Genomic DNA, 17,884 nt, shown 5'->3' with positions numbered 1-17,884 from the left:
GGTCTCCAGGATACCGAGAGGTTCACACCTGCTTTTTAACAGCCTGCTGAAGTGCTGAAGATGACGTTTTCCTCTTTACGAGAAAGAGTTCAGCCTTGAGAATTGCACACACTGAACTGAACACTTCATTTGAGAGCAATCACAGAGGAACCGTTGCTGAAACTCTCTCGTGGAAATCCTGTGGTTTGATAAATATGGCATTTGGACAGAGAGTCGTTTCAAGGAGAAAATATTTATCCCTCTAGATGTTCAGTGTTAAAGGAGATTCAGTATTGATAGTGTAGCAGTGATTCTTAATCATAATGTGTATATTTTGAACAAGAATAACTGGATGTCATATTAAAAGCATCACATTGCAGCCCCAAAATGCTCATTGAGGGTTCGTTTCCACTGACTGGTACAGTACGGTATGGCTCGGGTCGATGCGGATCACCTTTATCAGGCTTGCGTTTCCACTACCAAGGGTACTCTTTTGGTGGGAATGGTGTATGACAGAAAGTTTCACTCAACGTCATTTACGCTCGAGAATATGTCTACAGTAAAGCTGTACACGTCGTTTACATATCATATGAGAAGCACTTACAAAATAGACGCTTTGCACACATAAATACTTCTGTATAAATGTTTATTACTAACTTTTTCTTTGAACAGGATTTGATTATAACTGCAGATCAATGAAATAGCCTATTGTAACGTCTGTTATTATATTAAAATAAATAAATGAACATATATGAACGCATAAAGACCCTTACAGTGTCCGATATGATATCAACTACAGTAGAACTACACACAACATACATTTAGTCCTTATTTAGGATCAAAAACAACACAAAATATAGCCCACAGTCGGTAAAACCTCTTATCTGTGTCTGTAATCTTCAGCAGCACTTGTAGCCTCTGTTAGAGAGTCATTCCATCATTCTAAGTTCATTATAGTCCAAAAGGTGATGATAATAGTTAAACAAGGCAGTTTGTTTACGTTTGCTGAAAAAATATTGTGCTCCTTTTTTTCCGGCTTCTCTTTTGTTTTTTTGCGCTTCACTCTCGCGTTTGTCAGTTTCTGTCAGGATCAGGTTTCAAAAGCACTTCAATAATCAAGCGCCCGCTATTATCATCAGCTCAAGAAGTTTGTTATTTCAAATCTAGACAAACAAAAAAAGCGAAACCGCTCGCGCACAAGATCAGATCAATTATCATAAAACTTGATAAAACCACAAATCTTTGATAAAAGTGGATGTATATATGGAAAATATATTCTATGACAACAATTAACACATTTAACCATCAATTATTATACAATTTAAGTCAAATTCACAACAATCTCATTTGCTATGCTCATATCAATCATTATAAAGCTATGAAATAAAACGGAAGAATATTAGTCTTTGTTAATCCAAGTCATGTTATTATGAGTGTGTTAATGTGAACAATGAGCCTGAAAATAAAATTACATTTAACAGCAGCACTCTCGCAAAATACCTAGCTGATTCAGTTTAGTTGCCTATCGACATTTAAAAAAATGCACAGCGCTTCTTTTTTCTTGTCAACAAAAAAGCAGTGCGGTGCACCTCGCGTGTTCGGTGTGATCGGCCCCTTAGGTTGTAATCTTTAAAAAACAGCAATACTTTCTTGGCATATTAGACCTACCGCTTTCTGTTTGATATTGATTATATTGAAGTATTTTGTAGTCCATTCTTCCTTAAACACACAACATTCAGACAATTTTTTTTGTCATTCAGTGCATTTTAATATCTGAGAGTGTGTTCTAATTCTACTGGTTGCACTGTGCTATACTGCCATCAAATGGCGTTCACTGGTATTGCATCATTAATTTACTAATTCTGAAACCAAGCTTTTACTCAGAAGCAGCTTTTTTAAAACTTCCTCGTGGGCCGGATGAAAATGTTCAGCAGGGCCGGATATTACTCGTAGTTTGCCCACCTCTGGTTTAAAGTGACATTTAAAGGCTTAAGTAGGTTAATTATGTTAACTAAGCAGGTTAGGATAATTAGGCAAGTTATTGTATAACAAAAATTCTGTAGACTATAAAAAAAAATTGCTTAAAGGGGCTAATAATTTTGACCTTAAAATAGTCTTTAAAAAATTTAAAACTGCTTTTATTCCAGCCAAAATAAAACAAATAAGACTTTCTACAGAAGAAAAAATATTATCAGACATAATGCGAAAATTTCCTGACTTCACCTGTACATAGCCAAAAAACATAACATATGTTCATAACACCCCAATGAATAAATGTCATACAGGGAACTTTTTTAAAGTATTAAATTTGTGTATAACATTTAAAAATGACACAGTAATAAAAAAGGTCTTAACCTTAATAAACATTTAATATGTAGTCATGTTGCATATCGAATAACATTTTAATCACCACTGTAACGATGGCTAAGCAAGAAACTAATCTGGCAAGTATTCCAGCATGTAACATGACACACTGGAAAGAAATCATGCCAGCTGTCTCAGTTCAGTAGTACATGTGTGTCGGTGTATAGCTTCCCGAAACAACGAGCAGAAACATAATTCCCAGCATAGTTTTTTGCACCTTTTTTGTTGATTCCGCTATAATTCCCATCTCTAAAGACGCATTCATAACCATCAGACATAGTGGCCACCACAGTGTTGTTTTGTTATGATGCCTGATGATTTAGCTTTCAAACAGATGTCCGCGTGGTTTGACGAATTGTAAATCAAGATAACTGACAGCTCCCGTTCTAAACAATGAGGTCTTCCCAGGAAATGAAAGGCATTTCTCTTCTCCACCATATCAAAGTTACGTCTCCAAACAAGACTGATGGATTCTCTAAACAAAACCAGGATGTAGACATGCAGAACTACGCGGCATGGCTCACCCACAGCTGTCTCTTCCCAGTCCCTCCATATGCACTTGATTTATGGGCTGCGAGAGCGAGTGGATTTTCATGCAGCGTTCAACGAAAATCACTTACAGGACTGGAAGCTGCCTGCATAATGGATAAAAAGATGTTAATTGACATTCATATAACTTAAATTGCTTAACTGGTTATGCAGACCATATGAGGCTTTTTGATTAGGTATATTTCATTTATAAAGGTCATATAGTTCATTGGTTCAATAAGCTGAATTGTTCTTGAATATAGATATAATGGCTTAGGTAAGTTAAAAAAAATCGACGTTCAAAAAAATGCGACCTCCGGTGGACCGCAGCAGACTCTGAAATGAGATGCAGATTCAGAGTCCCACGTGAGGTGGTTATTAATTAGCCAATAATATAAATATTGAATACAAATATTGCGAATGTAAACATTAGATGAGCAGGTACATTGTAACCCGATGTCACAACAACACGCTATAGATTCAATTAAATTCACCTTTATTTGTTTAGCGCTTTTACAATGTAGATTGTGTCAAAGCAGCTTCACATAAAAGATCATAGTAAATTGAAACAGTGTGGTTCAGTTTTCAGTGCTTAAGTTCAGTTCAGTTTAGCTCAGTTCAGTGTGGTTTAATAATCACTGAGAGTCCAAACACTGAAGAGCAAATCCATCGATGCTCAGCTCTACAGATCCCGAACCATGCAAGCCAGCGGTGACAGCCTGCGAGGAAAAAACTACACCAATTGGCGACAGTGAAGAATTAAAAAACCTTGAGAGAAACCAGGCTCAGATGGGCATGACCATTTCTCCACTGGCCAAGCGTCTTATGCAGAGCTGCAGTCTAGGCGCTGGAGGCTGGAAGCTGGGCCTCAGCGAAGACTCGTCTGTCCCTGGAGCGTCACTGGAATCAGTCACATGCTCTCCACTCCTCCATGACCACCACAGTAGCTGCTCAGGATACGGCCTGGTCCAGGATATGGAACCCTTGGGATCATCTCGTCGCTGGTCTTGGATCGAATCAGTGGCGCTGTTTAGTCTGAGGGCATCGGGATGAGTATCCCCAGGTGGAAATAGAGAGTATAGATGAAATAGAGAATATAAATGAACTGGATCAACTTAATTGGCAATAGTGTATGTGTGTGAATGTGAGTTACAATGTACATGTTTCCCAGTACTGGGTTGCAGCTGGAAGGGCATCTGCTGTGTGCTAAATTAGTTGGCGGTTCATTCTGCTGGGATGACCCCTGATGAATTAAAGGACTAAGCCAAAGAAAAATGAATGAACACACTCTATAACAATCTGCTGGTAAACATTTTATTAGAAAATGCTTTACTTTGAATTTTTTCTTTAAAGATTTATTGTTGTTTCTTCATAAATGTTCAATTTCTGAGTGAATTTATTTATTTATTTTTCTGTGTGTACGCCACATTGAGTTATTTAATACACACACACAAATGCACATATAGACATACCCATGTACACCCACACATTGGGATTAAGCAAGTGCTTCGCCGGCTCTGGATGACGGCCAGCGCAGGTCCACCCCTATTCACTAAGCTCACTTCAAATGCATTGGCTATGTGCCAGAAACGTTTTTCCCCTTAAATAAGAGAAATATATAAACATTTGGACTGATTTGAAAGCATACACCTAACACTAAAGGTTAAGACATATAATTATGGGTATGAAGAGACACATTCAGCATTGGGAATTGTACTGGAAGCAGACAGTATATGAGTAAGACATGGGACTTCACAGGGGGAGACAGTGCCAATTATTAATGCCGCCCATTCGCCTTTACTGTGCAAAAAGATTTTGTTAGAGAAAAAAAAAAACTGTTCAAATTATAGAATTTTCTAAATAATTATTCTCTGAAAAACTCAAAAAGAATCAGAGATGAAAAGAACACTGAGATCCAACTAAAACAACACGCAAACCACGGCCTAAACACATTGTTCTTGCACCTGCCACTCGCCCTTAGCAACCATTCTTGTTTTGGTTCAAGTGCAGTTTTTGGATGCAGGTTTCCAAGAAGGATAATCAAATACATACAACAAAAATAATGTATGCAGAGGAAAGGTCACGTCATGTCATATTAGCTTAGAACAGCTGTCTTGGTCTCCGAGGACGACCAACACGGAAAACCCGCAAGGTCATGGGGAAGGATTTTGACTGATTGGAACCACAGTTCTTAAGTGTTTGCTTATGTTACAAACACGTACAATGAAAGATCAAATTAAAACGTCAAAACAGTTGGGCTAATATGTGACGAAATAGATAATTGTTGTTCGAAAGGTGGTCTTTTGCAAGACACAACTTATAATGGAGACATAGCTATGCTTATAAACTTTTATTTTTTTTATGTGTATTGTTTGTGATATAAAAGTTAAAAATCATTCCAAAGGAGTCCCATATATACATTTTAATTATGATAATATATGCAAATTGCATATTTGCTATACAAGTTCATGTTTGTGTTTCACAGATATCAAGATATATGTGTAATATTTAGAACATATATATTTAAATATTTCCAAAATGGTAATTTACATATAACATTTTTGATCTATTAGAATTATGTACAGTAGGGTTCCACCATTCTGGCTAAAATGAGAGTCATGTTTTTTTTTTTTTATCAAGATCTCGATTTTCTCACGATTCTGTAGATGTAAAATAAAGGTTAATGTGAGTAGGCTGTTATTATTGTTATTTCTCAAACATATGGTAAAACCAACCCAAGCTCATTCTGAAAACGTAGTCCAGCGGATGTTTCTGGAGACAGCGGAATACGCCCCGGGGGGTACGTACGGCTGCGTTTATTTTTTTCAAGCGAATGCTGCGGGGCGGTGTGACGCTGTTCCCTTTCGTGCTTGCCTTACCTCCTTGTGGAGGGCTTCCCCGCTGCAACCCGTTTGTCCAGTAAGCTCAGCGTGTACGTCGGCAGGCTCGAGATGCAGAGAGAAGTCGACCACGGCGACCGGTTTCGAGTCCGGGGAAGAGCAGTTCCAGCAATCAGGTAAGACAAAAACAGAATCCCAAAAATTAAGTGAACGAGTTTCGTCACAGGGTGAGAACGCGACGAAATCCGAAAACGCGGTAGAATAAAAAAATCAGGGCTTTTTATTTTTTTGGACGGCTTTTGTAAACTGTTGCTCGGGTTTAGGGAAGCAAGCGGGCGGGTGGGTCGATCGGTAAAATTGGTTGGGTTCAGAGAAGGAGGAGGGCCAGTCGGCCAATTGGCCGGTCGCGCAGTCAATCATCCGGTCAGTCGGACAGTGGCCTCCGGCGGGTTCACGCGAGAACAGCGCGGGCGTGAACCGTGCTCGCGAGAGGCGTCTGAGGTGCGAAAAAGCACGCAACAGCGGCCTCTCGTGGATTCGCGAAAACAAAAACTGCAGCCGTAAGTACCCGCCGGGACGTTTTTTCGCAGTCTCCAGAAACGTCCGCAGGACTACGTTTACACAATGAGCCTGGGTTGCGTAAAACAATAATAATAATATTAGGGCTATGTGTAGGCCTACTGTTGGTTAAATGCTAAATGTTGTATATTAGTGATGGGTCGTTCATGAACGATTCATTCATTTTGAACAAATCTTCAATATGACTCGGGAACTACGAGTCCTTCGTTCATCCGCGCGTGCGCACATTTTTGCAGGTGGTATCGTTCATTTAAAGTCTTTTGAGTCGTTCATCGCGGAAAGGCAGGTGCCAATCATATGCGTTTTAAGCCGCAAAAAGAATTGATTCGTTCACTTCTCGAGTCTTCTATCGGGTTTGAGTCATTCGTTTATCACGGTCCAATCATATGCGTTTAGAGCCGGAAAAAGAATTAAACTGTTCTTCTCTCGAGTCCTCTTTGGGGTTTGAGTCATTCGTTCATCACAGGTCAGTCATATGCGTTTAGAGCTGGAAAAAGTATACAACCGTTCATCTCTCGAGTTCTCGGGTTTGAGTTATTCTGTCACGTGATAAACGAACGACTCAAGAACCAGACGACTCGAAAGATGAACTAATTATCATGGCTTCTATCGGCTCAGACTGTGCACATTGGTTAAGATTATATGTGACTGTCAGTGTAACGTGAACGAACCACTGACATTTGAAGACATGAAGAAGTGAGCTGAGCAAACCTAATCAACCTTTTGGGCTAGTTGTAGATGTGTTTGGAAGCAATTCGTAACATTTTAATAATATTTTGGCATATTGAACCAAATGAACGAAAGGATTTGAAAAAGATTCGTTGATCTCGATGAACAAGACTCAAAGATCCGAGTCAGTAAAATGATCTGAACTTCCCATCACTATTGTATATAAACTTGGAGCGGCGGACTTGGACTTTAAATATGTCCTGTTTGTTAAAAGTGATGACATCAGAATACAGCTATTCATAATTCTTAAAGTTGAATAACGTTTGAGACATATGCTTGCTATTTGTCAGTGACAACATTATTAGACCATTTTCTTCACTGGTAAATGAGACATTTGTCATTATCAGATTCCCCCTTGCATTGTGTTCAACATTATATAGGCTAAAGTAGTTATACTGACCCAGTAAACATTTAGTTTCCTGCACAACACTTTTGCTTGTCATAATCATAACCTTTTAATGTGATATGATCTTTTAAATGACATGCACGCTTTTATTTTTACTTTCACTGCCGAGTGCGATCATGTCATGGCTGCCGTCACTTTGAGAAATAAAAACATACATGCAAATCATATTTCCTGCATGGCTCCCAAACAATTGCTCTGTGCACCAAACTGAACGTCATTAGCAACTTTATAACCTGTTATTCACAGCCTATGCAGGTTCTGTTCATTAAAGTAGACTTTATTTGTAGGCATGTTCTCTCAGTACTAAACAAACAGTGACAGAAACAACATTTTGGGGTGAACTATACCTTAAAAATACAGTAATTGACATGTTTAACACCATTTGTAGGTGTGGACAGCAATGGACAGTTGAAGTCAAAATTATTAGCCCCCTTCGAATTTTTTTTCTTCTTTTTTAAATGTTTCCCAAATTATGTTTAACAGAGCAAGGAAATGTTCACAGTATGTCAGATAATATTTCTTCTACTGGAGAAAGTCTTATTTATTTTATTTCAGCTAGAATAAAAGCTGTTATTCATTTTTTAATCACCATTTTAAGGTCAAAATTATTAGCCCCTTTAAGCTATATATATATATATATATATATATATATATATATATATATATATATATATATATATATATACACACATACATATATTTATATATATATATATATATATATATATATATATATATATGACTGTTTTAAATCATAAACACTGTAACACTATACAAATCATTTATACATATATAACTTCTCTTAACATGTGTTCTATGTCTTTAGCACTAATACTTGAACACTTGGTCTTCCTTCTCTAGGGAATTGAACTTTAATGACCTTCAAGAGTTCCCCGTGGCCATTCGCACACTGGCCAAGCTTCAGGAACTGTAAGTAACCGAGACTAACACAGCCAGCATCCATGTGTCAGTGTGCTTCCTTTAAAGTGGACCGCTTGGCCTGGCCTCATGCTCCTTGTAAATCCTGCTTAGTCCTGAGAATGTGGTTCTCAAGCACAAGTCTCCAGCAAAAAAGCAGATGCTTAGAGATGAATGCTTAAGTCCTTCCTTCTCAAGTATCGTAAAGTGTTTTTCGCCCACGGGACGGCCTCCTGACAGGTGTTTCTGTAAGATACAAAGGGTGTTTACATGAGCAGATCTGAATCGAAGCAGCTAAATGGCTCACATGTGTGCCTACGGGAGAGCTTTCCTTAAGATAAAATACAATTGTCCAATATGATCAATTCGTTTTCGGCACCCAAAGACTTTTAAACTTGTTTATTTAACATGCGTAATTATTTTAGACTGTTTAGAATTTCCGGATTAGAATTAGCCGTGCCATAAATTGACTTTAGTGTGTTATATTCTTAGTGACGGCAGATGATGATGAATTATAAGCTGTTGCGGTGCTTGAATGTGTGGCCGCTCTGAAAAGCATGTCAGCTCTGCGATTTATAGCCTATACAGAAGAGAGGCAGTTAGTAAAAGTGCAGGAGGAAGCTGGTCTTGATTTCCTCATCATATGGTGGATTGTGTTCAACTATGTTGGTCATTTACTCTGTATCATTTGTGCATCCTACAGGGGATTCCACAACAATAACATTAAGGCCATTCCTGAGAGAGCGTTTGTGGGGAACCCACTTCTGCAGACCATGTGAGTATCTTGCCTCAGCCACGACAGTGAAGACTTTCTCTGTTGACTGAATGTACCTCACTGTGTGACAGATAGACATGTTGTAAACGCTTGTTTATCTCAGCCAATGGAGAAAATGGGTGACAAATGGGTGATTATAAAACAGGTGCCTTCTGTGTCTCATTTTGACATGGGAAATGTACACTCACTAGCTACTTTATTAGGTACACCTTACTAGCAGGGGCGTAGATTTAGGGTGGACGGGACGTGTCCCCACCAATATTCACCAACTACTGAAATGTCCCCACCAATAATTTAATTCACTTAAAAAACATTGCGCTGTCAGTATAAACCTAGACATGCTGAAAGGGTTAAATCACATTCTATCCTCGAGTCGCACCGCCCCCAAACACATATGAACATTGTGATTGGCTGTGCCTTTCCCTGCCGTCATGTGAGAGGCTGCTTTCAGATCATAGTTTCAGATACAAACAGCGCCGCCTAAACAACTGCTCGGTGGAATTTCCCGATGTGTGTGAGGTGTGCGACAGCACAAGTGAGGATGGTGGTAGCAAAAAAGGTAGACATAAAGAGCTTTTTTCAACGAAAAGTGTAAGTCACATAAACTCAAGTTCGCTACTGAATGAGTCCATCATGATAATGCTGCTATTGCTTGTGTTTTTTACAAAAATTAAAAATGAAAAAATGTTTTTTAGAAAAATGCTAATTTTACAAGAAAATATTAAATGGCATTTAGAGGTTTTTGCATCTAAACTCTTCGAATATGAAAATATACTTATTTTTAAAATACAATTTTGTTTTGGAAATCTGTTGAAACTTGATTTAAATTAAAAACTGAAGCCTATAGGCAAATAACAAACTGGCCAGCGCATTCAACCTTCCTCAGTGAGAATTTATCCATTTGAATAATAAGATAAATTCAAACATAATAATAATAATAATACAACTTTTGGTCTTTCAAACCACCTGACCCCCTTGGCTAGGCGCATGACTATTTAATTTAACTTATTAAATTGTAAGAAGAGAGGATTACTTAATAATACATTTTAATAGCAGTTAAATAATAAATAGCTATATATACAGTTAAAGGCAGAATTATTAGCCCCCTTCGAATATTTTTCTTTGTTTTAAAATATGTCCCAAATGATGTTTAACAGAGCAAGGAAATTTTCACAGTATGTCTGATAATATTTTTTCTTCTGGAGAAAGTCTTAGTTGTTTTATTTCGGCTAGAATAAAAGCAGTTTTTGATTTTTTTTAAACACCATTGTAGGGACAAAATTATTAGCCCCTTTAAGCAAATTTTTTTTCCTATAGTCTACAGAACAAACCATCATTATACAATAACTTACCTAATTACCCTTACCTGTCTAGTTAACCTAATTAACCCAGTTAAGCATTTAAATGTCACTTTAAGCTGTATAGAAGTGTCTTGAAAAATATGTAGTAAAATATTATTTACGGTCATCGTGGTAAAGATAAAATAAATCCGTTATTAGAAATTAGTTATTAAAACTATTATGTTTAGAAATGTGTTGAAAGAAATTTTCTCTTCATTAAACAGAAATTGGGGGAAAAAAAATAAGAGGTCTAATAATTCAGGGGGGCTAATAATTCTGACTTCAACTGTATATATATATATATATAAACAATATTCATTCTTGGCGGGGGTGTGGGGGGTTTGTATTCACCCATCCCCAGTCCCCACCAATGTCAAGCGCAAACCTACGCCCTTGCTCACTAGTACCGAGTTGGACCCCCTTTTGCCTTCAAAACTGCCTTAATCCTTCATGGGATAGATTCAACAAGGTACTAAAAATATTCCTTAGAAATTTTGGTCCGTATTGATGTAATAGCATCACGCAGTTGCTGCAGATTTGTTGGCTGCACATCCTTGATGAGAATCTTCCGTTCCACCACATCCCAAAGGTACTCTATTGGATAGATATCTAATGACTGTGGAGGCCATTTGAGTACATTTAAAAGTTCAAAAAAACTTTGATAATGGTTTTAAAAAGTGTGATCCCTGTTGTCATCAACTACTATTATTAAAATAACATCATTAATAGGGAAATGCTCTTCGATAGATGGATATAATTACACTGTTAAAAATATGGGGTTATTTTTTCAACCCAAATCTTGGGTTGAGGCATTTGGGTAATTTTAGGGGGTTATTTTCAGAGTCTTGGGTAGTTTCAACCCAGCTCTTTGGGCCAAATCAACTCGCAGCAGGGGCTGACTGAGATACCACATATAATGTACTAATTTGTTTAAAGGCAATGAAAATAGTGTAACATAAACGCAGATGCCTTGCATTTTCAGATTATTAAAATGAGATGTATGGTCATAGCAGCCCTTAGTCAGACCTTTCTGAATTTTTAAATTTCTTACTAGCACCTTTTGTACACCTGTAATAAAAGCTGCACATCCCCCACCGTACTTCAGTGACGCCGAGTCAAAATAACACAATTGATCTTTCGCGGACATTTTTGGATCAAAATAACCTATTATTTAAGTAAAAATAACCAATTATTGGGTAGAAAAAACAACCCATTTATAGGGTTAAAAATAATAATCAAATTACTTTGGTTAATTTAACCCCTGATGTGTTCTGTCTCGGTTAAAAACAACCCAATTTGTTTTTTACAGTGTATAATACCACTTCATCCCTTTTCACATTACTAACGTGAACTGAAACAGTTTGTTTACTGAGCATTTTGTGCTCTAATCTTAAATTTATGGGACTTGTTTATTTTTTGCCACAAAAATATTGCACTATATGTTATGTTAAATAAAATAAAAAATCAGCAGGTTATGGCACTGTCTACTTCATTGCTTATGAAAGAACATAACATTATTATTTGTTGTCTTTTCCTTCTCTCCTTAGTCATTTCTATGAGAATCCCATTCAGTTTGTTGGCAGATCAGCATTTCAGTTCTTGCCAAAGCTGCACACACTGTAAGTACATGTCTAAGTGTGAAATGATAACATACACATGATTAAACACAACAGCTTGGCTTCCGATAAGGCATCTCTAAATTACCAGTTGGCAAATGTGTATAATTTCCATTTCATCATCGCTTTCATTATGATGAATACTGTAATCTCGCTCACCTCTTGCCATCGCCGCTCTCATAAGAAAACATTAAACTAGTAATTTGTCTCAGAAAAGCAGCACGTTTTAATTATAAGCTCATAAACGCCAAGATATGACATTTAGCTTTTCATAAAACCAGCAGAAAGTCATTTATTACTTTCTAGCTACTCAGATAAAGAGTAAGACCGCCGTTTGTTATTAGTCTACCATCTCCCTTTGTTGGTTTTGGGTAGCGCTGCAATCGTATAATCAAAATGCTGGAATGAAGAGGAACAATATTCACTCTAGATGACAGAGCGCTAAGTGCGTGCTGTAACACTAGACATCCCTGTGGTTTTGCTGAACGACATCTTCATTAGCAGAGCGATCCTCACTAATGAGTTATCTAATCTCATTTTAGCTCTTTGAACGGGGCCACTGAGATCCGAGAGTTTCCAGATCTGAAAGGAACCACCAGTCTGCAAGTTCTGTGAGTCTGAGATCAAATGTCCCCATTTCACGCAGGATCGGTTTCACTTAAGAGACTTCCAGAAGTTCTTCCCACCGCCGAGGACAATGGAATAACCGTTGACAAAATAGAGATGCTTTTACTGATCTCTCAGCATGTCAGAGAGTTAAAAATAAAGCTCGGCCTGAAGCAAGCTCTTATTTGTTCATGTTTACGGATGAACAAAAGAACATGAGTATTATTTTATTTTGTCTGTACTGAGTAGTTTTAGATGAGTATAATTTTACCATACTGATGACATTTTAAATGTACATTTTTTAAAAATAAAATTTACATTTAGAGCAAAATAGTATTTTATTTTTACAGTAAGACAACCCAATGTTAAACTTTTAAGATGATAAGAAATAAGAAATCAGTATTTGGTAGAGGAGTTGGGGGCGGCTCGAAATATTTAGGTATTATTTAACATTTAATTATGAGAGCCTATTTTTCTTCCCAAACAGTAGCTACAGTTAAAGTAAGAATTATAGCCAACTACCCCCCCCCCCTCTCTTTTTTTAAAATATTTCCCAAATGATGTTAAACAGAGCAAGAAAATTTTCACAGTATGTCTGATAATATTTTTTCTTCTAGAGAAAGTTTTATTTGTTTTATTTTGTTTTATTTTATTTTTTTAATCACCACTTTAAGGACAAAATTATTAGCACTTTGGGCTATTTGTTTTTTTTCCAGTGGTCTACAGAACAAACCATTGTTATACAATAACTTACCTAATTACCCTAACCTGCCTACTTAACCTAATTAACCTAGTTAAGCCTTTAAATGTCACTTTAAGCTGTATAGAAGTGTCTTAAAAACATCTAGTAAAATATTATTTACTGTCATCATGGCAAAGATAAAATAAATCAGTTATTAGAAATGAGTTATTAAAACTATTATGTTAAGAAATGTGTAGAAAAAAAACGCTTTCTGTTAAACAGAAAACGAGGAAAAAAATAAACAGGGGACTAATAGATCAGGGGGCTAATAATTATGACTACAACTGTAGTTGTACATATAATGGATTTCTTTTCTTAAAGATTATGCCTTTGAAAAGTAATTTTATCTTATATTAAACTAACTAAACATTCATACAATTTTGGAAATTGTTAGGGGGAAAATATTTGTATTATTATTAATTAAAATGTAGAATAATTTTGTATGATATTTTTTCCATAGCTGTATAAATAATGGATTTAATCCATTTTAAAAGATCCAGTAATATTAACAATAATGATAAATGCAGGGGGTCAGTTGTTAGCACTGTCACCTCACAGCAAGAAGGTGGCTGGTTTGAGTCCCGGCATTTCTGTGTAGTTTGCTTGTTCTCCCAGTGTTGAAGAGGGTTTTCACCACAGCCCAAAGACATGCGGTGTAGGTGAATTGTGTAAACTAAATTGTCCATAGTCCCAGTGGCGGGTTGAAGGAAGGCCATCCGCCCTATAAAACATTTGCCAGAGTAATTGGCGGTTCATTCTGCTGTGACAAACTCTAATAAATCAGGCACTCAGCTGAAGTATAGTGAATGAATTTTGATAAACAATTAAAAATTTATTTTGACACTAAAACATGATTATTTTCTTATTTAAGTTAAAAACAAATTAAATTCTCAAGTCATTTAAAATTAAAAACTTACACTAGTTTTACTTAAAACCTTAAATTGAATCTTGTATACTCAAAACAATTGTTGGAATATGTTGAAATTAAATGAACATAATAATGCTATGACTATTAACCGTAGTGTATGAGTGTTTTCCAGTGTTGGGTTGTGGCTAGAAAGGCATCCACCGTAAAAACATATGCTGGATAAGTTAGTGGTTAATTCCGCTGTGGCGAATCCTGATTTATAAAGGGACTAAGCTGAAAAGTATATGTATATATATATATATATATATATATATATATATATATATATATATATATATATATATATATATATATATATATATATATATATATATATATATATATATGTATATATATATATATGTATATATATATATGTATATATATATATGTGTATATATATATGTGTATATATATATATATATATATATATATATATATATATATATATATATATATATATATATATATATATATATATATATATATGTATATATATATATATATATATATATATATATATATATGTATATATATATATATATATATATATATATATATATATATATATATATATATATATACATTTTTTTTGTTGAGTATTAGCAGATTTTTATTGACTGTTATGAAAATCTCATTGACTGTTATGTTTATTTAGAGTTATTCTCTTTGCTGTTTGACACACACACACACAGACACACACACACACACACACACACACACACCCACAGACACACAAACCTTGAGTGTAAACTGTGCTCTTTAATTTTTTTCTCAGTACATTGACCCGCGCTGGATTGACCAGCCTGCCATATGATCTCTGCCACCTGCTGCCGAAATTAAAAGTGCTGTGAGTTTCCCAACACAAATACGCACCTGCAACACACAAACACATTGGAAAGCTCATCTCTGTAAGATTCCTCAAGATCCAAGCTTGAGGAGTGAGTTCAAATTCACCCTCTGGGATTTGAGCTAACCAAACTCCAGGAGTTCCTGAAAGCCTCTTTTTTTACGTGAACTTGAAACCATCAAATACAGTATTGCGCAAACTTTACTCACTGTTTATTTCGTAGTGAAGTAATCTGAAAGTTTAAAATGCATTTGATTTGTTTTCTGAAGTGTACTATTTTTTGTAGTCATCATGACTCTGATTTGGATTTTTATTAGCAGCCGTTTTCAGGTGGACGAGCTGCGTTTGAGGAATGCCTACGGGAAGACAGAGATTTTATGTAACTGTTCAGATGAAGAATTAGACCTCTGGGGAAAGAAGCTGCTTAACATGCCATTCCCTCTTCATGTTCGCTTATTCTCGCTCCAAGATTTCTTCTTGCATAAACATTTTTTTTTTTTAAATTGTTTAAAATGTACACACACTTAAACAAAATAACTCTTAATTAATAGTTGTCTGTAGCTCATGATTTATGACTGTTCAGTTATGCTTTCAAATTGCATTATTACTGCACTACTCTGACAACCTTTAACAGTAAAACCATACAGTTCAACAAAATGACTTATTCTCTGTGTGTGTGTGTATTTATTATATTTATTATATAATATTTATTATATTTCAAATCCTTATTGCAAATATTAAAGTGAATTTTAAAGGATTAAGGAAACTATTACAGTATTTCCTAAAATATTTTTTTTTCTTCTGGAGAAAGTTTTTATTTTATTTATTTATTTATTTTATTTTGGCTTGAATAACAGCAGTTTTTTTATAACCATTTTAAGGTCAAAATGATTAACCCGCTTACTTTTTTAAACATATGTATTTTTTGCTACAGAACAAACCAATGTTATTCAATGACTTGCCTAATAACCTAGCTGACCTACAGTAGTTAAGCCTTTAAGCTGAATACCGTTATCTTGAAAAATATCTAGTAAATTATCATGTACTTTTCTTATGCCAAAGATAAAAGAAATCAGTAATAAGAAATGTGTTTTAAAAATCGTCTTTCCTTTAATCTGAAATTGGGGACATATATATATAGGGTAGATTTAAACCGTGGCTAGCCATTAGCCATTTTGGCTTGTTGATAATAATCTTTAAATTGTAGTCTTCTTAAAAGCTGAGTTCGACAATAACGCCTCATTCACAGGGGCATCAGCTTCAACGCTTCCTATTCACTTTGAATGGGTGACATCAGGATTTGCCGAACTGCATTGTGGATCCGTCGGAATTAGTTGGAAGCGTCAGCCAATTAGATCGCTGTATGCAAATACACCAGCTCAGATAGTGGCCTATTACTAACTAATTTCATTGGCTGACTCTGCTATGAATATCGCGTCAGCCCCATCTTCAGGCACGCCCTCTGTCAAGCGGTGACGCTGAAGCCCCATGTGAATGGGGCGTAAGGATGGCCCTCGAGAATCAAGATGCAGCACGACTGACAAAAACGACAGTGTTCACATGAGCAAAAAAAAAAGCAGGTGAACACCGAATAAAACAGATGATTGTGCGCTCTGCGAGACTCTCACTTTTCCAGCCAGGACTCGAACCAGCGGCCTTCTTGCTGAGAGGTGACAGTGCTAAGCACTGAGCCACCCTGAAACTGCAATTAAATGTGTAAAAATTTTAATGCAGTGGCGCAATAGATAGTGCTGTCACAGCAAGAAAGTCGCTGGTTCAAGCCTCGGGTGGGTCAGTTGGCGTTTCTGTGTGGAGTTTGCATGTTCTCCCTGCGTTCGTGTGGGTTTTCTCAGAGTGCTCCGGTTTTCCCCACAGTCCAAAGACTTGCGCTACAGGTGAATTAGGTAGGCTAAATTGTCCGTAGTGTTAATAATGGTTGTTTCCCAGAGATGGGTTGCGGCTTGAAGGGCATCCGTTTCATATAAACGTGCTGGATAAGTTGGCGGTTCATTCCGCTGTGGCGACCCCAGATTAATTAATGGACTAAGCCAAAAAAAATGAATGAATTAATTAATTAATTAATTAATTAATGAAAGAATGAATGAATGTGCGGAAATGTTTCACAAAGCCAGGCCAGAATCAGTTTATGGTAACAAAGTGATGTTAATTGGAGACAAAGCAGCAAAAGATTGTCATCACTGACCAGTTAGTTATTGATTTAAGCAGGGATTATTACTAAATAATTGTAAGTAACAATATTAACAACAGATTAGACAATAAAATGTAAATGTGTTCTAAATTACACTTAGCCAAAAATGAGAAACCATTGCAATACCAACATTCTCACCCAGGCCAAATGTAATTTAGTGTAGAAAACCAACACTCTTATCTTGTATGTGATTTGATCTTGATGTTTTATTGACTGTACCGGCCAGATAAGGGCATCTTCCAGATGTTTCTAATCTCTGTTTGATTTCAGGGAATTGTCTCACAATGTCATCGAAGAGCTGCCAAGTTTTTACCACTGCACTTCTCTTCAAGAGATGTGAGTTCAGGCGTCTCTCTTTAGTGTAACACAGTAACACGGCCCATATACTGTATCTAAGATAACTGAATGGGCCCTAAATAACCCACACTGAACTTGACAAATGACAGTCATTACTGCATTAATCAATCAGTGTCCATATTTTGGAAGCTTTTACATG

At 36.2% G+C, this 17,884-nt stretch overlaps 1 protein-coding gene and 1 long non-coding RNA gene across 2 annotated transcripts in view; one reads left to right on the top strand and one right to left on the bottom strand.

Moving 5' to 3' along the window:
* Positions 1-17,884, bottom strand: part of LOC147838145 (uncharacterized) — a 138,683-nt gene that overhangs the window by 78,084 nt on the left and 42,715 nt on the right. The window lies entirely within an intron of this gene.
* lgr6 (leucine-rich repeat containing G protein-coupled receptor 6) overlaps positions 1-17,884 on the top strand; it is a 155,394-nt gene that overhangs the window by 122,096 nt on the left and 15,414 nt on the right. Inside the window, 6 exon segments of the mRNA NM_001423839.1 lie at positions 8,287-8,355; positions 9,047-9,118; positions 12,006-12,077; positions 12,617-12,685; positions 15,108-15,179; positions 17,659-17,724. Coding sequence (NP_001410768.1) covers positions 8,287-8,355; positions 9,047-9,118; positions 12,006-12,077; positions 12,617-12,685; positions 15,108-15,179; positions 17,659-17,724 — 420 coding nt within the window.

Source organism: Danio rerio, chromosome 23 (assembly GCF_052040795.2).
Source record: "Danio rerio strain M-AB ecotype USA chromosome 23, GRCz13ab, whole genome shotgun sequence".
NCBI lineage: Eukaryota > Metazoa > Chordata > Actinopteri > Cypriniformes > Danionidae > Danio > Danio rerio.
The sequence above is the reverse complement of the archived record's forward strand: the minus strand, read 5'-3'. Positions and strand labels throughout refer to the sequence as shown.